Source organism: Trichosurus vulpecula, chromosome 6, assembly GCF_011100635.1.
Source record: "Trichosurus vulpecula isolate mTriVul1 chromosome 6, mTriVul1.pri, whole genome shotgun sequence".
Lineage (NCBI taxonomy): Eukaryota > Metazoa > Chordata > Mammalia > Diprotodontia > Phalangeridae > Trichosurus > Trichosurus vulpecula.
Window position 1 is genome coordinate 42,839,108 of NC_050578.1, and position 26,887 is coordinate 42,865,994.

Genomic DNA, 26,887 nt, shown 5'->3' on the forward strand with positions numbered 1-26,887 from the left:
ATAATTAAAGGCTCTTAAGGAATTGTATGCAGAATAAGACTTTCAGTTTTGGACATGGCTAATGCAGGAATTTCTTTTGGTTGGCTCCATTTTTGTTACAAAGGTGTTTAATTACCTCTAATGCCTAAATCAGTAGTTATATATTGTACATGGCATTAATTTTGTTGGAAATCTCACCACCCTCTGAAGCTGGGCATTTTCCACATTTCATGAGCTTGTCTTAAGGGTGGGGAAGGATCAGTAGCTGAGAGTCTGAGTTCTTCTGCCTCAGCCATTCCTAAAACACATTTCTCTTTCCAAACTGGGCACCAGATGATTTTGTGGTTGGAAGTAGCAATCTTTACCTTACACCCTTCTTCCACTACAAAGGCATGATGCACTTTCGGGTCTTTTAAATTTTATATTGTTTCCTGTTCAAAAACAAGGCTGTTGAACCCCTTCTTGAAATAAAGACAAAAGATCCACAAGGAATGGACCTTTCATTGAATAATATGAAGTAGGTCACTTAAAGTGAACCCACAATTTTCAGCCTAGTTGATGGCCAGCAAAACAAATGTAAACTCCCTTAAGAAAACTATTAGAGAAAGTAAGCCTCTAAGAGAATCTTTTCAATTCAGTGTCAGAGAAACAGAAACATGCATTATACTTTTGGGCTTATCAAGAACAACTGCTTCATATGCATGCAAGGTCCCACTCGTTAGTGATTAGAACACTGAGAACAGCCATTAGCAAGTGACACAGCCCCAAAATTACCTCTTCCTCCTGTTCTTGATCTGATTCTGACTCCTTGCAGCCCCAAGATGCCATGCAAAAGGAGGAGAAAACAAAACAGCAGGAAAAGCAGAGACTATTTAGATATAAAGAAGAGGAAAATACCCTGCTGCCAAATGCTAACAGGCAGGTATTCAGAGAGCATACTTTTTACAATCAAAAGACAGGCAGAAAAATTCAAGAGGATTGACTTAAACGTTGAAATCTGTAGATTCAGGACAAAAGACCAAAATTGTAGGTAACTGCTAGGCTGACTGTAGATTTCAATGCCTGACTTATGCAAGCTGACATAATGCAGAGCACAGTAGTAATAAAAAATGATAATTATATATTGTATCATGTATACTTAGTATGGTTTTTCATTGTGATTCCATGTATAAATATTTTTGACCATGACACATTCTGCTCACTAGAGATGGATTATGAGATTATAAATATATGTTACAATGCTCTATAGGCACATGCTGAAAACAATTTAGCATAAGAACATTAGTTTTAACTTACTTCAATTAACCATTGCTACTTCAGTAAAGAAGTACATTAACAGACTGGAAAAAAATGACATTTGATAGATTTCCCATCTTGTCTAATGTACTGATTAGTAAGCAATTCCAAAGCATTAGGGTATTGGTTAGGATTACATGTCAGAGACGTCTTTTGCCAAAAAAAAAAAAAAAACAAAACAAAACATTGTACAAGCACAGTAAACTCTCTGATATTCTATATATTGGGACTCTCTACTAAATAATACAGAGTAATGATAGAAATTCATTAAGGTAATTCCAAGTCTAAAAAAGAGGGTGAATTGCCTTATGAATTATTAAAAAAAATTCATAAGGCAATTCACAAAAAAGATTAAATGATGTTTTAATGACACAAAGTATATTTTATTACATTCTAATTGTCCAAATTCATATCATCTATACATAGTGGCTATATATTAAATGTATTATTGAATTAACAAGAATACACAAGTCTCAAAGTTTGCCAGATAACAGAGCCCTGTTCTAACTCCGCACATACTCCCCCATCCTTATTTTCATACCCTCCTGTACTTCCCAGTGCTGGTGGGACTACCCTAAATATACCTTTGTGGTTAAAAGGAATCTGGTCTTAATGAGCACTGCCAATAACTATTTGAATTTAACCGAGACTGCAACTCTGAAGAATTTAAAAAGGGAGAACTTCAAAAATAGGCAGCCGTCTGAAAGATCTTGTGTCATTTGAGGAGAAACCAGAGAACCTGAGCCTCTCCCCCATATTAAAGTAGAGCTGAAAAATTCTTTTAGGTGACTAACATTATGTTATATATGCATGTGTATATACATACATATTACATACATACTCAACATTAAACATGCAATTCTTTCCATGATGAGATGAAAGTATCATGGAATTTCTCTGACTTTAAAATCTATAATATTCCTGCAAATGTTCCATTTATTTTTTTCTTTTTATTTTTTTGAGGCAATCAGGGTTAAGTGACTTGCCCAGGGTCACACAGCTAGTAAATATTTGAAGCTGAATTTGAACTGAGGTCCTCCTGACTCCAGGGCTGGTGCTCCATCCACTGTACCACCTAGATGTTCTATTTGGAAAATGGAATCTGATGATATCTTGCTGGGTCAGAGTAAATTGTTCTAGTTTCAAAATGAAGGAAACACAGTAATATAGAGAACGGCAGTTACTTTGTTATCAGTTAAAAAATGCTAAATTATTGGTACCATAATTTTTCCCCTTTTCAGCGCTCACAACAATTTTGAGAAATCGTTCCCTTTTTAATTCAGTTATTTCCTCTGGCAAAAGATCAAATAAAAGTGGCTGCTACTTTTCCCCTCTTAGGTTGAGAACTAGAAATGCTACTGGGAATTATAAATAATCAACTCTGTGTGGTCACAACTAGGTCGCCTTTGTCTTCCCCCAAAAAGTTGAAGAGAATCTAGTCCCATAGTAATTGAGTTTGTGCTGCAATATATTAGATGGTACCTTAGTATAAAGTGGCAGTGTGATATTTAAGTTGCAGATTGCTTGATGCACTAATCCTCTTGTTGATTTGGGCTCCTTCATAAAGGAAAGTCTTCCACAAGGTTCCTGAGTTGTATCCCGTACCTGAAAGAGGGAGAGCATAGAAACAGAGTTTGAAGTTTAGACCTATTTTGTTTTTATTAGAGATTATCCAAAACCATTAGGAGGGGAAAGTGTGGAATGCCAAGTTTGGTGGCAAAGAATCTTCTTTTTATGTATCTGTATACACTTGCCAAAATGCATATTATATGTATATTATATGTATTTTATATGTATATATTATATATGGGTATGTGTATATATACATGTGTGTACACACATGATGTATCATATACATTATGTATTTTATATTCTGTATATGTGTGATACATGCATGATATATTATACATACATGATATACACATGATATATATAATATACACACATGTGCAAACATATAAATACACACAGATACATCTTTACTCAGAATATCTGTATACAGCCAAGAATCAGAGCTCTATGATTTAGACACGACATGTTGTAGGTTTTGATGAAGATTTTAATTATCTGTAAGAAAGCATCTTTTAAAAGTAAATGATCTATAATGAAAGGGAGCAATTTGTACTTAAATTTACCTCACTGGAAATGACCATCTAGCTTATGGGACTGAATTGTAAAATAAGGAAAATGGTGAAGGAGAAAGACAGAAGTAAGGGGAAATGATGTTTCCTTTCTAGTCTGTGGTTTTAATATGCAATTTTTGAATCCAAAAGATTTGGAAACTTGGCTGTCTTAGCTATGCCTTGGATCAGTAAGTCAAGAAACGTTTCTTAAGCACCTTCTATGCACCAAGCCCTGTGCTAAGTGCCACCTTGGAGAGATGAGTAAAGGAAGGCTTCTGCTTTTTGTGAGATGGGGAAACTTTTGGCAATTGGTCTCAATTTTTTTCTGTGGAATATGAGGCAAGGTTCTCAGATGGGAAGGTAGAAAGAGGGTTTGGAAAGCCACTGTAAAGAGTGGGACAAATAATCGGTTAGGAAGGTGTAAAAGAATTAACCTGCATGTATGGGGGCCAAAGAAAAAGATTACGAGCCAGGTACTGAACTCACCGAGGAAGGAGAGTTTCCTGGAGGTGGGTAGACAAATATTAGCAGAGGGGTTAGGGAAGGCTTCCTGTAGAAGGTGGGATTTTAGCTGGGACTTAATGAAAGCCAGGGAAGTCAGTAGGCAGAACATTCCAGGCATGGGGAATAGCCACAGAAAATGTCTGGAGTTGAGAGATGGAGTGTCTTGTTTATGGAACAACCAGGAGGCCAGTGTCACTGGATAGAAGAGAATGTGTTGGGGAGTGAAGCATAAAAATACTGGAAAAGTAGGAGAGTGAGAGGTTATGAAGGGCTTTGAATGCCAAATAGAGCATTTTTGTATTTGAACATGGAGATGTTAGTGCACCACTGGAGTTTGAGTATCTGTGGAGACTTGAAGCAGGCGAGACCCACTAGCCCCTATTGCAGTAATCCAAGTGTGAGGTGATGAAGGCCTGCCTTAGACTGGAGGCAATGTCGAGGGAGAGAGGGAGTCATATTGGAGAGGTGTCGCAAAGGTAAAATCAGCAGGCCCTGGCAACAGTCTAGATGGAGGTGATGGTGGTGAGAAATAGTGAGGAGTTCAGCCTGAGTGACTGGGAGGATCATGGTGCACTTGAAAATAATAAAGAAGTTTGGAAAGGAGTAGGTTTTAGTGGGAAAATAATGAGTCCAGTTTAAGGTGTCTGACAGGTAGTTGAAAATGTGAAATTTGAGAATTATCACCCTAGAGATAATAATTAAATCCGTGCAGGCTGATGAGATCACCAAGTGTACCATAGAGGGAGAAGAGAAGAGGGCCCAGGACAGAACCTTGTGAGACACCTATAGTTAGAGGGTGTGATTTGGAAGAGGAATCGGCAAAGAAGACTGAGAAGGAGTGGTCTAATAGGTGGGAGGAGAATGTGGTATCCCAAAAACCTAGAGAGAAGAGAGTGTCAAAGGCTGCTGAGAGGCTGAAGTTCAAACATAAGGTACATATCCCAGGTTCTTAGCAATTTGAAAACAGACAATTGGATTTGATGACAAAGGGATCATGGGTAACTAGAGAGAAACGTTTCAGTGGGATGATAATGTTGAAAACTGGACACGTGTATGGTAGATGGCCTTTTGAAGAGTTCAGCTACAAAGGAGAGAAGTGATATAGGATGCTAGAGGAAGCAATCTGTTAAATGAGACAAGACAGAATGGAATCTCTTGAACAAGTGATGCAAGGGTTAGCCTTGGTAAGGGGTAAGGCCACTTCATCATGTGATACAGAAGAGAGAGTGCCAGAAGGCACTTGAGAGAGAGGAGAAGAGGGAGTTCAGTTCAGAGTGAAGGGTCTCAATATTTTCTATAAAATAGGAGCCAAGGTTCTCAGCTGAGAGGGTGGGGGAAGTTGTAGGAGGGATAAAGATTTGGAAGAATGGCAGATGAGTTGATAAAAGAGGCATAGCAAGATTTCCCAGCAGCAGCAGTAAGGGCCCAGTCGAAGTTGTGTAATCCAAATCTTTACTGGACCCTGTCAGAATGGTTGTGTGATTTTTCTCCACCTCTGATAAATGTGAGAGTAAATGATGAGGGGGCTGGGGATTCATGAGGACAGTGTAGAGTCAAATTGGTTTACTAAGATGTCAAGTGGGGGAAAGAGTGGATACTACTGGGGAGATGACCTAGAAGAGAATTGAGGGGTTAATGGATTGGAGGTCATGGTGTGAACAAAGAGTAACATTTTGTAAGGGAAGGGAGAAGTGACAAGCCAATGGATTATGGTCAGATCAGTAGACTTTGGAATTCCTTAATGGTACAATTGTGGGTGATGACAAGGTTAAGGGTATGGCCATCTTTGTGTGTGGTGGAGAAATAGCACATGGGAAGTGAGTAGGTTAAGAAATCTAGCACTTAGGGGGTTTGAGAAAAAGTTAATATATCAGCTGAAGTCTATTATGAGGGTGAAGTTTGGGGAGGAGAGAAAAATGATGATTCATGAACCAAACTCTATGATAAACGAAGAACCTGGGCATCTACAGACAATAGCTACTAAGATTTTGATTGGGTAGAAGACATGACTATTAGGAACCTCAAAGGAAGAAAGGTTAAGGAATGATGGAAGGAGGGAGAGAACATGGAAGTGGCAATGGGGAGCAAGGAATATTCAGACTCTTCCCACCTGTTCCAGTGTTCTGAGGAGAATGAGGAAAGGGTAGCCAGTGAGGTTGTGTTATCTGGGTAGGAGCCAGGTTTGAGTAATTGTTAGTAGAGGGAAGGAGTTAAAGAAGAAAATATTGAGGATGAAAGAAGTTTGTTGCCTATAGAACAGGCTTTTCAAAGGGCAGGGTTGTGTTTGTTTGAAACTTTGACATGAGGGTAGAAAATTAGATCTGGAAGATGATCTACAGGAGTTAAGAGTCACTGGATGTGAAAAGGTATGAGACATTCATCATTGACATTGGCACCTCTCTTCTATCCAAAAGACTGAAACTAAAAGATCTGTTCAATCATGCACGTTTTGGAAAATCAAAATCTAACAATGCTTAATTGTGAAATTTAATCACTAGGTGGCTAGGTGATACAACAGATCCCAGGCTCAGCTCTGTGAGTTCAAATGCAGCCTCAGACACCAAAGAACTGTGTGCCCTGGAGCAAACGTCTTAGCTTATTTGCCTCAGCTTCCTCAAATGAAAAATGGGCATAATAACAGCCCCTACTTCGCAGGATTATGAAGACTAAATTAGATATTTATAAGGCACATAGTAGGCACTATATGAAAGGCTTATTCACTTCCCTAATAACTCTAATTTAAAAAAAATAGAGTCCCCTTAAGTCATATCATTTTAGTTCAAAAAGCAATGGAAGTTGCCTATAAATAAATAAAAATTTGCTTAAACTTATTCTGTGACTATAGGAAAAGTGCCATAACGTGAAAATGAAGATACACCACGTCCCACTGCTGTGAACTACCTTAAGTTTACAACTACATTAGCATTTATGACATTACCTTGACAAACAGTGGAAGTCTGTTTTCTTTGAAGGCAAAAAAACTGAATATGTGATGTTGACCACTCTTTGTCAGTGGTACCAGATTCCCAAAGCAGTCCACGTAGATAGGTTTTCCTTCTAATACCTATGGGAGAATTGGAGGGAAAGAGGTGGAGAAACAACATGTTAAGATAAGTGCAATTTTATTTGGTGTAGATATAACTGGGCATTCACCGGAATTGAATGCTCCCAGAGCATGTGCACCTACCATGACTTTTAAATTGTCCATAATAATGTCAATTAGTATGATGCAAGATATCTAGTGTTACCTACCCCTTTTATGACTAGTTGGAAGTTTCAAATGATGAGAGGCATTTGAGTTCTCTGCAAATGTGCTATTCCTTGCTTTTAGATCTACTATAGAAGAATATTATAAAGATAACCAGGATTTTAAAAAGAAATGAATAAAGCTTTCTTATTAGTGCAGCTAAAATGACTAAATTGAGTTACTTCGGCAACATCAAGACTCAGATTATGCTACTAGACAGATAAGCTATAGTGCTAAACTATAGAAAAAAGGTTTATTGGTTAAAAAAATGAATACTGCATTTCTAAATTCAACATAAAGTTCTTAGCAATTTGAAAAGTTAAAAACAATAACTTAATTCTGTAGGTCATGATTCACTACTTGTCCCAATGGAGATGCCTTTAGAGGCATAATTTTGTAAAAATTTTACAAAGACAGCACTTTTCTCCATGTAGGGCCCCATGACCCCAACATCTACTAAAATCATGTTTACTTCATAAGAGTATTGACTATAAAAGCTCATCTGACTTTTGGAGCCACTGATGCCCAACAATAGATAGGCCTGTAACCATCCAAACCAGCAGATAAAGTGAACCGCAGTACTGACTGGTGAAGCTGTAGTTATTTTATGTTGTCATCTGGTCTGGAGTCATCTCTATTTTAATTCTGCTTTCAGTCTATTTAGGTGGCATAGATTTAAGGGATGCATCCAGTACCTCCACATCCCTGCTCCTGGCGACCTCTGCAAAGTTCTCCTGTTGTTCTAGAGTCTTGTCCACTTTGTCATCAGTCATGCAGAAGCATCGTAACCGTGCTTCGATGGGATCCTGTGATTTGGCAAACACTACAAATTTGGCCATATAGGGTACACAGATAATCTCTCTATACACTTGGGAAGCGAAAGTAACAGATTCCTGGATTTGTCGACAGTCTATCAACCAGAACCTAAAGAAGGAAAGAACATAAAACTAATAAGTACTTCACCCTTGGGAGGTGTGCAATAAACATTGGGTGGGGATGGATGAAATACGATCACATCGTTAAGGGAAAGCTTTTGAATATTTCAGTTGTCCTTTTGGGTGAAAGGGACTTCCTTCACAAACCATTTGAAAGCTTGTACCATTAAGAACGCTGCAAGAGTTTTAAAAAAGACCTTTGTAACCTTGACCTTTTTCTTTGGTCAGTTCTCAGAAAATGTTTTGCCTACAAAGATCAAATTTATCTTACCCCTAACACCAATCTATGGTAAATAAAAAACTGCATTTTCTCCTCCGTAACTTGTGTCTCCTCGACTCATCGATCACTATCAGGGATCAAAGAATTTTAAAGTGGTGGAAGACACTGTTGGGATTAGCTGCTATTCCCCCTTAGTTATACAGAGGAGGTAAAAGATAGTTCATTGGTGTGGGAGATACAGTGCAGGATGGCCTGAGTCCAAATCCCACCACAGATGCTTACTGGTTGTGCAACTCTAGGTCCTTCTCTGTGAAATGAGTTTACTCCCCAAGGGTATTATGAGACTCAGGTATGCAAAGTACTTTGCACCCCTGAAAAGTGCTATATAAATGTTATATGTATATATAAGGGACACATATATATATATATACAAATATATATATACACACACATACTCATACAGGTAATTAGTTGCTTTTAATGAAATATAAGTCCCTTACACTGGGCAGGCAGGTGTTACAGTAGATTTAGTGCCAGACCTAGAATCAGGAAGACTCATCTTTCTGAGTACAATCTGGCCTCAGACACTTCCTAGCTATGTGACCCTGGGCAAGTCACTTAACCCTGTTTGCCTCAGTTTCCTCATCTGTAAAAATGAGCTGGAGAAGGAAATGGCAAGCCACTCCACCACCTTTGCCAAGAAAAACCCCAAAATGGGGTCGTGAAGAATAGGATACAACTGAAATGACTGAACAGCAATAAATCATATCTCTGGACATACCCCAAAATGAGATAAGAAAGAATTGGATGCGATTCAACAACTCCCTTATACTCCTGCAGTTCCTTCTGTTGTACAAATCAACTGTTGTGTACAAGAACAATCCTTTGAAGGCCCTCCATCTTTTGTTTTAAAATTGTGAGTTATCATTCATAGGATATTCACTCACATACTTTTATTGTTTTAAGCAACGTCGGTCGTTGCGCTGACAGCAGGAAACTCACGCTTAAGACCTGTGAGCCGTTGGAAAAACCAGCTGACCGCTTCTCAAATCGTAAGGCAGAATGGGAAGCTATCCATTTTCCTTATATTGGACTCTTATGGGGCACATTTTTTATTATGTTATCAGTATTAATTCTCCTGCCAAATCTAGTTTAAGGTATTAAACTAAACCCACAGTATATAAGAAAATATCTAGCCTTTTTCTCAGAGAGAATGGAATAAAACAAAGTCAGGAGCAGGGACTTCCTGTTTATCACCATACCTGGCAGACACATTAGTCGTAAAGGAAACACATTCATTGACAAATGTGAGTGGTGTGGTCCCTGTGATATCTTCCCACTGTGCTGGAGTTGTTCCACCTGAAATAATAGCAATTGCACACACACACACACACACACACACACACACACACACAGAAAAATTAAAGATCAGGAAATGCTCCATCCACAGGACTGTAAGAGATGATCTCATGCTTGGATTCATTACCCTAACCCCCTCCCCTCACAAAAGGACAATGAAAACAAGGCAGCCCATGCTCCTTCAGTTAACAGAGGGCTGAGATAGTTACATGCCAAGGGTCATTGTGGTATCAGTTTTCTACTTAATAGTTTGGCTTAAACAATAATTGTTACCCCCTGAAAACTATATTTGAATCATGTACATTTTCTAAATTAAACAAATCCCTGGCCAACATGGAAACTATTAATTTTACATCAGCATAAATAATATATAAACATTTATAACTCTTTTCCTATTAAATAACCGGTAGCATAATTAACCTTGCTGAGCATTTTGAGTAAATATGAGAAAACTGGGAGAAGGACCTTCTTGAGCAGAAATGAAAACCAGAGTTTCCAGAATGCTGACAAGACGTCTTGCTGTGTGTATACCGTGCCAAAGCATTCTATGGTCTTCTTAATCATCAGCAAGCATTAAGTGCTTACTTACTTTGTTCTGAACACCGTGCTAAGGGGTTGAGTATACAAAGAAAGGCAAAAATATGATCCCTTACTTGAAGAAGCATGCATTCTAATGAGGGAAACATTTTAATGTGTTTATATATAAGCTGTACTCCTACATATCAAGCAGATATTTAGGAAGTACTAAAAAGGAAAGCCCTAAATAACATTACAAAAAAGATGCTTTAAAAAAACAACCAGGAATCAGACAATTAAGAATATGGAAGTCATTGCCAATTAGCAATGACTTGTTAGAAAATAATCAAAATCAGTAATAAAAATGAAAAAATGCACCAAAAGCAATTCCAACCTGACCTACTTAAATGTTCTGCTGCTGTCCCAAATCTGAAAAGGATAAAACAACAGACTCTCCTCATTTCCTAAGGAAGTATAATTGATGTAAGTCAAACATAATTTCCTTGCCAAAGCAACTCCTATTTTGAATATGAAACTATCTTAAAAAGTATATGGAGAAGGTGGTGGAGGATTATAAACAGTATTGCCTGGAAAAATATGTTTATAGAAAGTTTGGCAAGAACCTAAGTTAAGACAGAGCATCCTGAAGACATTTAATAATGAACTGGAAGGACAATAAAATAATTTTTTTCATTTGCCTTTTCTCAGTCCTCCTTCTTGACATCTCAGCAATGTACAACACCACCTCTTCCTTTTGATTACTGTCTCCTCTCTGGGTTTTCATGGCACTGCTTTCTTGTGATTCCTTTCCTATCAGACCATTCTGGTCTCCATTTTACAGGATCACCATTCATGACTTGCCTCCTGCTCATGGACATATCCTGAAGTCCTACCCTGGGCTCTCCTCTCTTTACTCTTTGTATTCTTTTGATAATCTCACCAGTTCTCATGGATGCAACTTTCATCTGTACAGAGATGACTCACAAATCTTCAGATCATACTTTAGTCTCTATCTCCAACTGCCTGACGTCTCTGTCTTGATGTCCCACAGGTACCTCAAATTCAACAAGTCTAAAATAGAATTCATTCTCTTTCCTCCCAAACATACTCCTCCTATGAAGTTCCCAATTTCTGTCAGTGGCACCTTTATTCTTCTAATCACCCAGATTTTCAATCTTGGAGTCATTCTTGACTCTTCATATCCAATCAATCTTTACAGCCAACTGCTATAGACTTGGTGATTTCACCTTCTCACCCCAGTCCCCCTCTCTCTATTCATACCACAACCACTCTAATTCACTCCCTCATCACCTCTTAACTGGACTATTACAACAGCTTCCCAAATGGTCTCCATGCCACCCTTTTCACCTGTCTCTAAACCATCCTTCACTTAACTGACAAATTAATATTCTTAAATTTCAGGTCTGATCATGTCATTTCTCTGCTCAAGAAGATTCAGTGGTTTCCCACTGCCTTTCATACAAAATACAAACTCCTCTGTTTGGCATTAGAAACTTTTCACAAGCTCTTTCCAGACAGATATACATGACTCCCTTCTATACATTCTGTGTTCTGGCCAAACTGGCCTATTTTCTGTTGCTCATACATTCCATTCCATTTCTCAGCTCTGTTCCATTATAAAAGCTGTCTATCCCCCATGCTTGAAATGGTCTTCCTCCTGACCTCTAGGTCCCTTCAAGGCCCATATTCCATCTCCTTCAAGAAATCTGTCCTGTTTACCCTAGTTGTTAATAACTCCATTGCTATATGTTTATTTTACTATAAATCTTTAATTTACTCATCTGTGTATATGTCCTATCCTCCCCAGTAGAGAGTAAGTTCTTTGAGCTTCATTCTTGTATTTCTATCTGCAGCTCCCTGGCCAATGCTTGGTACTTAGCAGTCACTGAATGTTGATTCATTGGTTGATATACACAAATATAAAAGACATAACACTTAGGCAAATTACCGTTTTCTGGCATTCCTGATTGCATATGCAAGAGGCTTATACTTAAGACAGATAAAAAGGGATAGATGGATTATAATCTGTACCACTAGATTAACTATCCCATCCATCCAGGAATGGAACCCTCAAATACCACAGAGTTATTTGCCTGATTTTTTTTCTTCCAAATGAGTTAGTGTTATATGAATACAGGCTATTTTCTTACCAAGCTGGTCTGACACTTGTCTATATCTAGATCAATATAGGGTTCACATAACAAAATTTAAAGTGAAAAGTGGAAACTGCAATCATTAATGACCTTTAACACTAAAAAAATTAATTCTGTTAAAATTATTATTCTTATAGACACATCTAAAAATGGGAAAGATTCTGAATTGGAAAGTTTGGCTTAAAAAGTTGAGCAACAGATCATTGTAATTACTTTTTTCCCTTCTAAGATATAAAAGAAAACCATCGCCAGGTGATCACTAATTAAAATTTCTTTAGTCCATGTTTCTATAGTTCTTTCATTTGGTATCTACCTGCCAGAGTTGTTGTGAGGATCAGATTTGATAATAATTATTAAGCACTTTGCATAGTGCCTGATGCATAACAGGTACTAAATATTTGTAAGCTATTATTATTTAAATAGTATAAGACAAGCTGAGTCAGCATTCTCATGCATCTAGAATAAAGTCAGTGGAGACAGCTCTATAACTCACCTGTTATGCTGCATAGTAACCTTAAAGTAGGTGTGTCACCCCCAAAACCATTCAGCATGCCGTCACTGGAGGCTTTGGGGACAGGAATTGTCATAGTGATTGGCTTGTGGAATTTTCTTCTTCGAGGTTCCAAAGTGACTATTGGGCTGAAAGTAGCTTTGTTGCCCAGGATCTTCCTAATGAGTTCACTGTGCATAGGTTGGGCCTTTCCAAAGTGGGGGAAAAACATTGAAAATAAAATTTAACATTGAATCATATTGTGTGACATGCCTCAACATGCCCCACAAAAACCCTAACCCTCCAGATCTTCCTTAATGTTAGTTTGATTGATTTCTGAAATAATACTTTTACAGAAAGGTTCATTATCCCAAATTCACATAAATACTCATATTTTCAAAGAGCTTTGTGATTAACTTTACATTATTGAGTGTACCTCAAATATCTTTGCAGATTTTATTAATGTAACCAAATTCATAAAAGAGATAGTAGAAGGTAAAATGGCCTGGTGTGCTATGGTCTATTGGGTCACGCACAGTCAGACACAACCGAATGATGGAACAACAGCAAAACTCAAATTCATCAGAATTGTTGGCATCCCAAATGCCATATGTACCTGCAAACCAACACGGATCCGCTTTGTTAGTGCTCCCTCAGGGAAGACAGCCTGCACTTGGGATACCACAGTACTGCTTAGCACCCCTCCCTCTGGTCCAATCAAATTGCTGTCCTGCTTGATACGGGACACCACTGCAAAGTACTGTGGGAAGTCTCGGGTGATGATGCGACATATCCGCTTCTTTTCCAAATCTTCTGGGCTATCGAGCACTGAGACAAGAAATGACCCATTTTTACACAGCAAGGATATCTTAGAGAAAACATTCTAATGGATTTGGGCCTGTGAGAATAATCTAAAGTAAGCAGAAGTCACAGGCAAAATGAAAATAGAAGGCGTTTTCCACCCTAGCCTAATGCGTATTTTAACTTTCTGCTTCTAACAGAATACTTTAAGGAAAGAATGATGACCTTAAAATTATGAGTGATGCCTTTAAAAAATTTCACTTTACAAATGAGGAAATCAAGGTCCTGGGAAATTATGAGTTTCCCGTGTTCACCTAGCTAGTAAGTGTCAAAGCCAGAGAATTCAAATCCCGGTCTTTCATAACTCCAAATCTAGCACTTTCCTCCCCACACTGAAGTTTTGTAGCGTATCATCAGAGCAAAGTTTGTCTTGGAGTATAAGAATCAAACTTTTTTTTAAGATGATGAAGTAGATCTGTCTAATTCATGGAAAATTGATGAGCAATGAAGAATGGCATTGATCTCCTAACAGCAAACTAAATCCGCACAATGAAACATAACATTTTTTGGAAATGACCGATGTGAGAATTTGTTTTACCTTGATTGTATGTGTGCATATCTGTCTAAACTTTTTTTTCTCCTTCTGGGCAGTGGAGGGTAGAGAAAATAAATGCTTATTATTTTTTTATAAAGAAAATTTAATTAAAAAAGAAATTAAATGAGGCCAAACTGCTTTAGGACAGCTAGGTAGTACAGTAGATAGAATGCCAGGCCTGAAGTCAGGAAGACCCAGGTTCATATCTGGCCTCAGGCATTTACTAGTTGTGTGACAACTAGGCAGATCTTATGCTTGAATGAAAAAAAATCACAGAACTACAAGAAAAAAAAGATATTAAAATGTATCACTCAAAACATGACAACAAAAAGTAACCACATACCACAAGAGTCCGAAATGGCTTGCTAAAGGTAGATATATAGAATTTAAATCATATAGAGGTACATTGTCATGTGCACAATGACATAAAAAGAAATAATATTTCAGAAGAAAGAAAGCAGGACCACTGGGTGCAGCAACAATCAAACTGAGCTAACAGGACTCAATAAAGTAAACCCTATTTATCTCAGTTTCATCATCTGTAAAATGAGCTGGGGAAGGAAATGGCAAATCACTCCAGTATCTTTGCCAAGACAACACCAAGTGTGGTCACAAAGAGTCAGACTGGAAAAAAAAAAGATTAAAAACTGCTTTTAATATTTTTATCTTTGCCTCTCTTTTAAACTCCAAGAACTCATTACCTTCATCCATGCCATTGAGGATTTCATTCAATTCATCCTCTGTGTATTCACAATAATGTTCTTTCCAGCTGTCCCCATTTTCACTTCGAAGAATCACCAGTTCCCTCTCCTTTCCTCGAAGGGCCGCGAAATGAGGGATCTCCACAATCACAGGCCTGGTACAGCAACAAAGCAAGTTCAACGTAGGTAGGAACTCCCCAGAGGCAAAGTAAGAAGTTCTATTCTGTCTGTTCCAAAGAGACCTGGAATGACTCTCCTTCTAGTGACAGACACATGGAGGACGGCTTTCAGCATGAGGAACTACCCCCGCCCTCACCCACCCTCCCAAGCCTCAGGCAGATGTTGCCTTAAGTCAAATGATGCTATACTGTGAATGTAAGTGGGCATCTTGGACCCGTCATTTGGGAAATATATGGAACATACATTTAATCAAAGAAATTCATGGGCAGTTCTGCAATTTCTACTTGTCTTGAAAACATTTGAAACGAGGTACAGGGTGGCAGACGAGAAAGGACAAATGGTAGTTTAAGAGGGAAAATGCCTGGCTTGTATGCTTCACAGGTTGATGCATTTATCTACAGATAGTATGATGTGGTGAGATTTCATTATTTATGGAGAGTCATGCATTCATGGATTGCTTGTATTTTCTCCATTCAAGGAAAAAAAATAGGCATATCTCCACAATATGAAAGTAACCAATGGGAATGATCAACTCTGCCCAATTGTGTCATATGCCTATTACCATTAACTTCCACTGGATGCACTATCCCATAGACAGTATTGGCTTTTTTTTTAAACTTTATGCTCTCTTAGCACACAAGGTTTCCTTATGGCTTCTGATTCAAATCCAGGTTGCTTTGCTACAGACTTTACGTTCAATCCAACAACATCATAAATGGCACATAGTACAACTAGGCAGATCTCATGCTTGAACGAAAAAAAAACTCACAGAACTTCAAGACAAAAAGGTATTAAAACATATCACTCAAAACACGACAACAAAAAATAACCACATACCACAAGAGTCAGAAATGGCCCGCTAAAGGTAGATATACAGAATTTAAATCATATAGAGGGACAATGTCATGGGCACAATGACATAAAGAGAAATAATATTGCAGGAGAAAGAGAAGAATGGGAAGGCCAGCAACCATCAATTTGTTTTAAGTCGCTCCTACCCAAGGAATTTGGTTCCAGGAGGCCCCAGCTGAAGGATTCGGCTGACCAAGCTTTCTCCCTCATTAAGTGGGGGAGGAGCCGTTGGCAGGTGAAGTTTACTGAGTACATCCAAAGCAGCAGTGAAAGAAAGAACATAAGTAAGCTTGATGTATTTTTTTTTCCTCCACAGAAACCAGTATCACCATCTGATCAACAGAGTGGAGTAAGTTTCACACTGCCTTTGGTTCTGCCCCCTCCACTACTCACAAGGCCTAGTGAACTGAAGCCCAGGCATACAGTGGAGGTGAAAATGTAGTGGGAAAGCATCTGTTTTGGTAGACCTGTCGCTATCCATTTTCATTGCTAGGACACTCCCCAAAAAATTTACCCCATGGGAGAAGACCAAGCTGTTAGGAATGCTATAAAAACTCTGGCTCTGTAGAGATGGTTCAGATGAGTTTTCATGGGTATTTCTTGACAGACTAAGAGATCAATATAAAAAAAATGGTGGAACCAACTGAGGGTGTGAGAGAAGAAAAGGGATTGGTGTGGAGAAAGAACAACCAAGGAATGACCCTAAGCATTAGAGAAATGTATGACTGAACCCAGAATTGGCCAGTTGTGTTTTTTTTTGTTTATTTTTAAGGGACATGGAAAATGGCTTCTGTAATTGGGAAATACAGATAAACCTATTTCCAGTTACGAAAGTTGTTTGATGCTTTGAGATCTGCACCAAATCTCAAAGCTTCAGAACTGGTTGGGTTCTCAAGCAGGATACACTGGGTGCAGCAACAATCAAGCTAAGCTAATGGGACTCAGGGTCCCTAGGCTTCCTTCCCAGTGTTTCAGGCTTTAACAGGTAATGACAGGACTTAAATACAATTGATTCGTTTCAAAACATTTTGAAACTTTTTCCTCTCCCCCGGTTTCATTCTTTTGCCAGTTTTCAGCAGTTGCTATTCATTCTTTGGCACCTTAGGATAATGCCACTTCGTATAATAGCAGCTGAACAAATAAACAAAAGATAGGAAAAGTGCTGGTTTCAGTTCAAAATTGCTAAAATGAGCATGGCAGTAGTTAGTCTTGATCTTCCAATATTCCTGTAAAGTAAGACTAAACAAACTGCCATAGTAATTCTAAGGCTCCAAGTTGCAATTTTGATTGGGGGTGAGGATATGGGGAATGGTTTGAATCACAAAGGCTCAGTTATTTGGAAATCCTAAGGAAGAGGTTCTTAACCTTTTTTGTATTATGGATCCCTTCTCAGAATAATGCCTTTAAATGCATAAAATAAAACACACAAGTTATGCCCCCACACCCATTTATTTTTTTTAATGCTCACAGACCTCAGGTTAAGAACCCTCATCCAAAGGTAATGCAATTTTGCACCTGGAAGGTCCATGTCCAGTGATTCAGGGTTACACCTAGAGCAGACTTTAACAACAATTTTGGATTTGTTCTTTTTGCATTAAACAGGTATGATTTAAATGTAAAATACTTACCACCAGCAAAAACATGAATTTCATGTTACGAATCCAGCAACAATTGTGATACTGAATCAACCCATTACAAAAATAATGAACCTTAAAATTGCCATTTAAACCAAAAGTAATAAATGATTACTTGAAATTACAAGGCATTCACAACCAAGTTAATCATTACTGGGCTACTACCTTTGTTATGGTATGCCCAATGTTTGCTTCCAAGCTGGCCCAATACCATTTTTAGTTTCATTTCTGGAATCTCAGTTATAACATGTAAGGTTTTTGATGACTGACAGAAAGATTCATTAAAAACTCTTACCCAAGGAACTGAGCACCAGAAGGTCCAACTTCAATGAGACGACTGGCTAGGCCTTCTCCTTCCACCATTGGAGGCATTGTGGCCAGTCTATGGCGTTTGACTAGTCGGCAAGTGACTCGTGTTGGTGCAGTACATTTCCGAGGTGGAATAATAATCCTGAGTCCATTATGTCTGCAGCCACGCATAGCACCACCTCGGGCATCCACCATAAAACTAACCAGGAAACTAAAAATTGAAACAGATTAGATGTATTTGCAAAATACTGGGTATATGTTTAACTCTGCTGTTTCACTATTCTTCATATACTTTATTTTTTCCAAATATCTTCCTTCCTAAATGTGAACAATAAACACCACCTGCTTCTTCCCTTAGATACATAGCAGCAAATATTTGTCTTAATGAGTAATCCTATATTGCACCAATGCCTGCGATCCTGGATGCTTTGAACTGACAAAAGGAATTATACTAATTGTGTTGACATCAAAATTTCAGCTGGGAATAAAAAATGACTACTTTAGATGAGAAGGAAGTGGAAGAGAGTAATACAAAACAACTCCAGCATATATGAGCGTATTCTCATTCTGCTGTAAATGAATAAGTCTATTGCCAATATTCCTGTCTCTTTACGTGTATATGTGGGTATATGTTTAAAGATGCCTCTTTTGAAAGACCACATTTAGATCGGATGTGAGGGTAGTCCGTTGGGGACATATGATCTATTAACGTTTAACAGGTAGTTTTTGATACAATCTGATTTTCTAAAATTAAATCATGTCCAACTCATCATCTCCTATTAATCAGAGTTTCTAGGCTCAAAACAGTGCATGCACAGCCTTCTGTAACAGCCTCAACTTTTATGAGCATTACTGATAAGTTTTCAAAATCAAGTAGAATGTCAAATTTTGAATTGACTCTATTAATCGGTTCAAATCTAAACCTGCTTCAGGTCATCGCCTTTACTCTCATATCTTTCAGAATTTACTTCCTTGATTCAAACCACTATGAGAAAAAAAAGGATAAGAGGGGAACAATTTCAAAGTTAATTCCTTCTATTACATATTTTAGGATAATTATGATATTCTTGAAATAGGGATTCAAGAAAGTTGGGGCTCATTTAGCTGTCAGTAAGGTTTTCCCATAAAGCAGACTAAGCTAAGTGGCTAATGACTGGCCGAAACAAAAGTATCCCCCTTCTTTTTGCCTTGTTAATGTTTCATGAAAAGACCTGGAGTAACAAGTTGTCACTCATGTGGGAAGGATTTAGCTTCTTTTATGAGGGGAGTTGTAGGAGGAGAGATTCACTGGTCATTACTGCAAGTAACCTTCTTCAATATCACCTTATTCCATCCTTAGTTTTTGCCTGTATCTCTCTGCCATGTGTTTCACACATTAAGGCCTCTCCTATTTGTTCAGTGATAGCACTTAAACAAGGGTCTTACATATATACATACAGGTAAAGCAGTCATCCTTTAAACAACCTGGCCTTTAAAAATAGTTTCTGATTGCATCTTTAAGAGGTTTGTTTGAAAGCAAAAATCAGAATGCAGGTGGTAGGGATATTACAGGCTCAACTAGTAGCTTAATTATGGCAGAATTGCAGCAGAATCATCACATCTAGATATATCCATGACAACACTTTAAACTGAAAGAAATGTCATAAACATAAATTATATGATATGAACACAATACATTTATGTTATCTTTCAGGGCATACCAGAAAAGAAATGTTAGCATCCAGTTCATATCCAAACACACAAACAAACCTCATTCCACATGCTGTCAAACAGAAATCCCATTGTTGGTTGCAAAATGGATGAGGAGGCACTGAGTGCCAGTCTGAAGCATATCATGCATAATGAGACCCCATGAAGAAGTGCGGCAGTCCTTCCCACACATGCAGCAGCCAGCCTACCACCTACCATTCACTCATTCATTCCCAGCCCTCTAAATTTTTAGTGTGAGGTGTAAACTGGGGAGTACAATCAATAGCTCAGTCCTGAAGGGTTGATGTTTCTTTTCCTTATCAAAAAACAATAAGAAAATGTTGGCTGCTTTTCATCTCTTACTATTATTAGCCCTTAAGCACGAGCCTTACATTAATTTTTTTGTTATTTGAATTTTAAAAAGACTCTATGATTCATAAGAATGAACAAGAATGATAAAGATTTTAACATGTGTCCAAAATTTGCCATTTCCCCCCATCTCTGGCTGTAGTATTTGTGTGGAGGTTTGTAATGAAATTAAAACCTTGCATATCCGTGATAATAAAGATTTACTAATGTTTCATCCAGTGCATCCTCCATGGCCATACAATGCTGCTCACCCTTATGTGATTGCTAAGGCTTTTTCTGTTCTCATGTTGTGGGTCTCATCATCTATTACCATTAGAGTTGCTGTTGCGATTAATCCCCTCATTTGAAATAACCGTTTCGGTGTGCTTACAAGCCTTGTTCAATATTGATGCTTTTCTGAGACAGTTGTGATCATAAGTTAATTGTATGATTTAACAGTTGTACCCTACCTAAGTGGAATGTGTTAGATGGATTATTACTCTCTTCTAAATTCTTTTGCCTTCTAGCTACTCCATGTTTTTCATTTTTAAGGCCCCCCACAAGGATACCATCATTTCTGGAGTCCTTTACTTTCCAGACAAATGAGAAACATATTGAAATAAAATACAACAATCCTGTTCTCTCTAATTGTTAAATCCAATGGCTTTTTGTCAGTCTTCATTTTTCTTGATTGTTCTGAGGCATTTATAGTTGACCACTATCTACTTCTGGCTGTCTACTCACCTACCCCCACCATCTCACATTCTATGCTTTCCTGACACTGCTTTCTCCTTATTCTCCCTCTAGTTCTCTGACTCATCTTCCTGGGTGTCCTTTACTCATTCTCCTTCCTCTAAGTGTAGATGTTCTCTAAAGCTTTGCTCTTCTATATGCTCTCCTCTTCTGCATCTGCACTATGCCTCCTGGCATTCTTATCCATCCTCATGGCTTCATTCACCATTTCTATATAGCAACTTCCAAATCTATATTGCCCATCTTAGCCTCTCACCTGAACACTAGTTTTATGCTTCCAACTGCCTTCTGAATATCTTCACATGGATGGGAGCAGGGGAGGGAATGAACTTTCATTAAGCACCTACCATGTTCCAGGCACTGTGCTAAGCTCTTCATAAATATTATCCTATTTGATCCTCATAATAATTTGGCAAGGTAGGTGCCATTATTATCTGCATTTTATAGATGAGGAAATAAGCAAACAGAGGTTAAGTGGCTTGCCCAAGATCACACAGCTCCTAAGTGTGTAAGGCTGGATTTGAACTCAGATCTTCCTGACTCCAAGCCCAGCCATTATCATACACTGTGCCTTACCAGCCAATGTCTCAAAGTTACCTCAAATCCAAAAATCCAAAGCTCAACTCATCCTGCTCATCCCTCTCAATTTCCTTATTTTTGTCCATGGTAGTATTATCTTCCCAATCCTCAAGGCTCAAAACTTTTCAGTCACCTCCTCGAAAATAGGAACTATTTCATTCTTTGTACTCATATTCCCAGCACCTTGCAAATAGCAGGTTACTGAATAAATGTTTTTGGATTGATTGACTGGGTAATCTATGTTTCTTTCCTTTCTATCACACTCTGCTTTTAACCAGCTGCTTTTACAATCCTGTCACGTCTACCTTGAGCATTACCTTTCCCATGCCATCCCTTCCCCTCCCTTTCTCCCTACTCAAACTGTCACTATCATATTAGTTAAGGCCTGCGAACCCTCCTGCCTTGTCTTCTCTAGCTTCTTTAATGATCTCCCTGTCTCTTGTCCATCTCTTCTCCAATCCAACCTTACCATAGCCACACATATAGCCCCCTCTCCCTCTTACACTTCTGTATACTTGTGGATGCTCTGCCCCACTCCTGACAAGCATGCTCTGCACATCATTGCTGTTATAATCCTCTTCCATCAAGACTCAATTCAATAGCTACTTCCTCCTTGAAACCTTCCCTGATTCAAGCGAAAATAATCTCTCCCTCCCTACATTCACTTATATCGCTTACTTTGGACTTTTTCTTTGTTCTTATCACGTTATACTGCACATATACTTGAGCATATTCTGATTTTGTTGCTGTTGCTGCTGCATCATTTTAGTCGTGTCCAATGCTTCATGACCCCATTCTAGGGTTTTCTTGGTAAGGATACTGGAGTAATTTTCCATTTCCTTCTCCAGCTCATTTTACAGATAAGGAAACTGAGGCAAACAGAATTAAATGACTTGCCCAAGGTCACCCGACTAGTAATTGTCTGAGGCCCAATTGGAACTCAGGAAGATGAGACTTCCTGATTCAGAACCCAGTGCTCCATCCATTGTGTACCTAGCTGTCCCTATAATCTGATTACCCTTACAAAATTATATAATTTCCTTTAGAATTCAGACTTCCATTTTTTTCTTTTAGCTTTGTAATATCATGTAAAGCAGTGCCTTACACACAGTAGGCATTTAACATATATTTGCTGTGGTTTATTTGGGGTAGTTTGTGGTCAGGTCTGTTGTAAAGGCTGTATATGTGTACATGTCTCTGTGTGTGTAATATATGTGTGTGTGTGTATATATAGATACACACATGCATATGTATTATATACATATACACATGTATATATAAACACAACAGAAGAGACTGTGAAGGAGAAAGGTATTTTATTTATAACAGACTATTCTTTGGTCTCTGCATAGACTTTGTCACAGACACAGAGATGACTAACTACTTCAGAGGATAGGGCTTCACTCAATAGGTTCCAAGACAGAAAACCGAGGAACAGCAAAATTCCTTCATTTCCTACTGTTCTCTTAATGTAGGATACAAGAAGACTTGGAATGAGGGAAATGAAGGGTATGACTCTTAACTTTTCCATCAAGAATGATAAAAATGGATCAAGAAGGACAAAGATCAGGAAATAAACATATATCTGCCCAAAGACTAGTGTCCTGAAGGTAGATGTAGGACAATAATTCATTATATTGTTTAGAGTCAAGGTACTTTGTTGAAAATAAAGAAATGGACAAAGATAGAAGAGCACAAAGACTTCTGGATTGGTTAGCGCAAGTGCGCTGTTACTAACAGATGATCTCGGTGTGTGCTAAAACAGAGATTACAAGGGGATGATGGGATGATCACTACACAGGAAATCAGAAGAGAAATAGATTTGTGATTGGTTTGCCTTGACCTTAGGCAAATTACTTCAGCACTCTAGGACTTGGCTTTTTTGTATATAGCAAGAGAGTGTTGGAATAGATCAATTCAAAAGTCACTTCCAGCCCTAAGTTTTTTAAGATTCTGTGAAGAAGTAGTAAACTTTCCTCTTCAGGAGGTATAGGGGAGATAGTTTATGTGCCATTGTATATCCAGAGATATGATTTGTTACTTTTCAGTCATTTCAGTCATGTCCTACTCTATGGGACCCCAGTTGGGATTTTCTTGGCAAAGGTACTGAAGTGGCTTGCCATTTCCTTCTCTGGCTCATTTTGCAGATGAGGAAACGGAGGCAAACAGGGTTCAGTGACTTGCCCAGGGTCACACAGGTAGGAAGTATCTGAGACCAGATATGAACACATGAAGGTGACTCTTCCTGACTCCAGGCCTGGCACTCTATCCACTTCCTTACCTAGCTGCCCAGGGATAGGATACTGCACTAAAATTCAAAGCACATAACCAAAATAAGAGGATAAAGAATATGGTTCAGAGAAAGGAGATAAGAAAATATCCTAAAGAGCCTAATGTATAAATGAAAGAAAAAAGTTTATCCTAGCAAGAACCCAGATTCAGGTTCTGCCTGTGATGTCTACTACCTGTGTGACTTTCAGCAAGTCACTTAACCTCAATGGGCTTCTGTTCACTCGTCTATAAAATGAAAGGTTTAGACCAGAAGAAGTTGCTTCCAGTTCTAAATCTATGATCTTAAGATCCTAAGTAGGGACTAAGGTTATTGCTGACTCTAGGTAAGAAGCTAAAGAAGAAAAATCAATATGGTGAGGGAAAAAGGAAATACAATAAGAAAAGGAACAATTTTAGAAAGCTAATTGAAGTCTGAAGGGAGAAAAAAACAATAGGAGAGAATGCTAATCTATAGATTGGAAAGGAATTTATAAATACTTTCACAAATTGTATCAATGAATACTAGAAATAAATCAGATGCTAAATGACAACAGAAATATCAAATAACTGAACTGGTTATACAGATGAATATATAAAATAGATACAGGAATTTCACATATAAAACATTTATTCAAAAGTAGAACAAGAAAAGAGTAGGTATTAAGAAATACTAAAGAAAACTGCTTATATCTGGCTGCTGATTTAAGAAGCTTGTTAAAAGTAAAGAAATGCATTTATCAGATAACATAAATATTTTAATATAGACTTTAAAGGGTTATTTAAGCTTTTTCATTGAAAAAAAGAAGAGAGGAGACTACTCAGTGCCACTACACAGATAAGCGGTACAATTAGTCAAAGAAAGTTTAGAATGAGCAAAATAACACTGTACAAAGCAACAAATGAATGACACAGGAACAAGTCTCTATCATGACATTGAAGGAAAAGGAAAGGTCTTAAAAGAATGTGAATTCTTTGGGAAGTATGTGTGTACATTGGGCAGCTAGGTGGTGCTATAGTGCACAGAGTGCCTCAGAAAGACATCCTGAATTGAAATGTGACCTCAGACACTTACTAGCTGTGTGACCCTGGGCAAGTCACTTCACCCGGTTTGCACCAGTAGTGAGGCAAAACATTTTTATCAGGTTGTTTCAGTAATCCACAAATGTATAATAGAGAACGTCAGGGTAAATCTGATTTTTGAGATACTGAAAAAAGCCACATCGTGGTCCATTTCTTATCTCATCTGGAACTCCAAATTCCACAAAGTCGTAGACTAATGAAAATATTGATAGGAATCAACAGTAAAGTTAACAGTAATAATGTAATGGACAAATCACTTATCCACTTGGGCCTTAGCTTCCTCATCTGTGAAATGGAATTAGGTTGGATGAGACCAATTCTGAGGTCCCTTCCAGCTCTGGATGTAGGAGTCTATAATTCTTGTGTTCAAATCTGTTCTCTGACACTAACCATGTAATCCTGGGCAAGTCATTCTGTCTGCCTCAGTTTCCTCAAATGTTAAAATGGGGGTAATAACAGGACCTATCTCATAGGTTTGTTATGAGGCTCTATCATGCTAATATTTATCAAGTGCTTGGCATAGTTCCTGGCACATAGTAGGTACTTAATAGATGCTTATTCCTTCTGCACAGCCTTCCCTTATGTTTGTGTTGCAAAGAGGTTAGGATTGAGGCTCATAAGTACAGGTAAAGATTTGTAGGGATATTCTGAATCTTGGTTGAGAAGTAGTGGTGGACATGTTGTGAAGATTTGGACAGGGGTGTATATATGTGTGCAGAGGGGTGTGAGTGATTTAGTGTCGGTATGTATGAATAGAACATACATACATATATGTATACATGCTTAACTTAAACAATCAAATATTACTCAAAATATTTAAGTATTGTAAGTTATATGTCTTATTTCAGTTAACGAACTAGTTCTTTACATAAAGCATTGAAATAACATTGGAGTACCATCCTAATATTAACTAAGATAACAAAGACTTTTAAATTACAAATGATTGGTGAAAAGCATATTATTCTCTGAGATGCACTGGAGGAATATTTAACGGAATCAATGGACCATGATTAATGCCAGAAACACATACATATAGGTATACACATAAATACACGTATATATGTATATATACACATTTGTGAATATATACACACATATTTATTTATAATTTTTGTTGTGTCATCATTAACACTTTCAACTAAGATGCTCTGCAGAAAGCTGTAAATGCCATGGTAGGTACTTAATAAATGTTTGTCAATTGATTAAAAATATTAAGCTACATAGCTCTGAAAGTGGATTGTACAGACAAAAATACAGCATAAAATTAGCTTAAATTTTAAACATTCGACTTACTTTCCAAATGAAATTCAGCAATCATGCAAAATACAAAATCATACTGGATTTTTTATAAATTGTGACATATTGCAAGTTATCACAATTTGAGAGAAAAATGCAAAAGCAACATAGTGTTGTTAAGCAGACCACTCGCCTAACAAGTAGATTCCATTGAGCTAAACAGGGTTACATGCTTCAGTTAATGCAGCAGGAAATAAGGAATCCAATCTTCAGAACACTACATCCATCTCCAAAAATTCTGCTAGTTTTTAGGTCTAGATACTTTTAATTCATTCAAGACCAGGGTTGGGAATGGGATTGGAGAGGCTGGGTGGGAAAAAGGATTAAGACATTCCAAGTTAGTGACTGGGTGAAAGTATAGGGGGAACATTTATCAGGTTGCTTCAGTGATCCACAAATGTACAATTAGAAACTATAGAGGTAAATCTGATTTCTAAGAAGCTAAAGGAAAAAAAAAACTATCTCTTTCCTATCTCAAAGGTCCTCTAGATTCTGTGAGTTGAGGGATTGATAAAAATAGAGTACAAGAAACAATTGAATAAAAATCCGTTCATCATCAGATTTTTAGTGAGTGTAATTTTAATTTCATTGTTGCTTGAAAAAACCCATGGGGTAGTAAAAAAAAAAAAGCATTGGTCTTGTAATCAGAAAACCTGGATTCAGTGTAAGTCCTCAAATCTCAAAGCCACTAATGGATGACCTGGGGTAAGTCACTCCACCCCTAAAAGCTTTGGTTTCTTATCTGCAAAAAAAAGTGATAATAATACTTTCACTGCCAATCTCATAGGACTGTCATGAGGAAAAAAGCTTTGTAAACCTTAACTTGCTATAGAAATAATAACAAAAGGTAGTTCTAGAGATAAATATAATATATTATGTTATTTGAAATTGGAATATTTAGATTATATTTTATTCATGTTTAGGTTATATTTTATTCATGTAGACTGATGTTACAA

The 26,887-nt window shown here is 37.7% G+C and overlaps 1 protein-coding gene across 1 annotated transcript in view; it reads right to left on the reverse strand.

Annotated features, from left to right (window-relative positions):
- ANK2 (ankyrin 2) overlaps positions 1–26,887 on the reverse strand; it is a 297,680-nt gene that overhangs the window by 47,023 nt on the left and 223,770 nt on the right. The window contains exons 29-38 of the mRNA XM_036763028.1: positions 17,902–18,126; positions 16,119–16,217; positions 14,941–15,095; positions 13,460–13,671; positions 12,847–13,051; positions 9,567–9,663; positions 7,845–8,073; positions 6,841–6,966; positions 2,758–2,880; positions 754–786 (exon numbers count right to left, since the gene is read on the reverse strand). Coding sequence (XP_036618923.1) covers positions 754–786; positions 2,758–2,880; positions 6,841–6,966; positions 7,845–8,073; positions 9,567–9,663; positions 12,847–13,051; positions 13,460–13,671; positions 14,941–15,095; positions 16,119–16,217; positions 17,902–18,126 — 1,504 coding nt within the window. The remainder of the gene's footprint in view (positions 1–753; positions 787–2,757; positions 2,881–6,840; positions 6,967–7,844; positions 8,074–9,566; positions 9,664–12,846; positions 13,052–13,459; positions 13,672–14,940; positions 15,096–16,118; positions 16,218–17,901; positions 18,127–26,887) is intronic.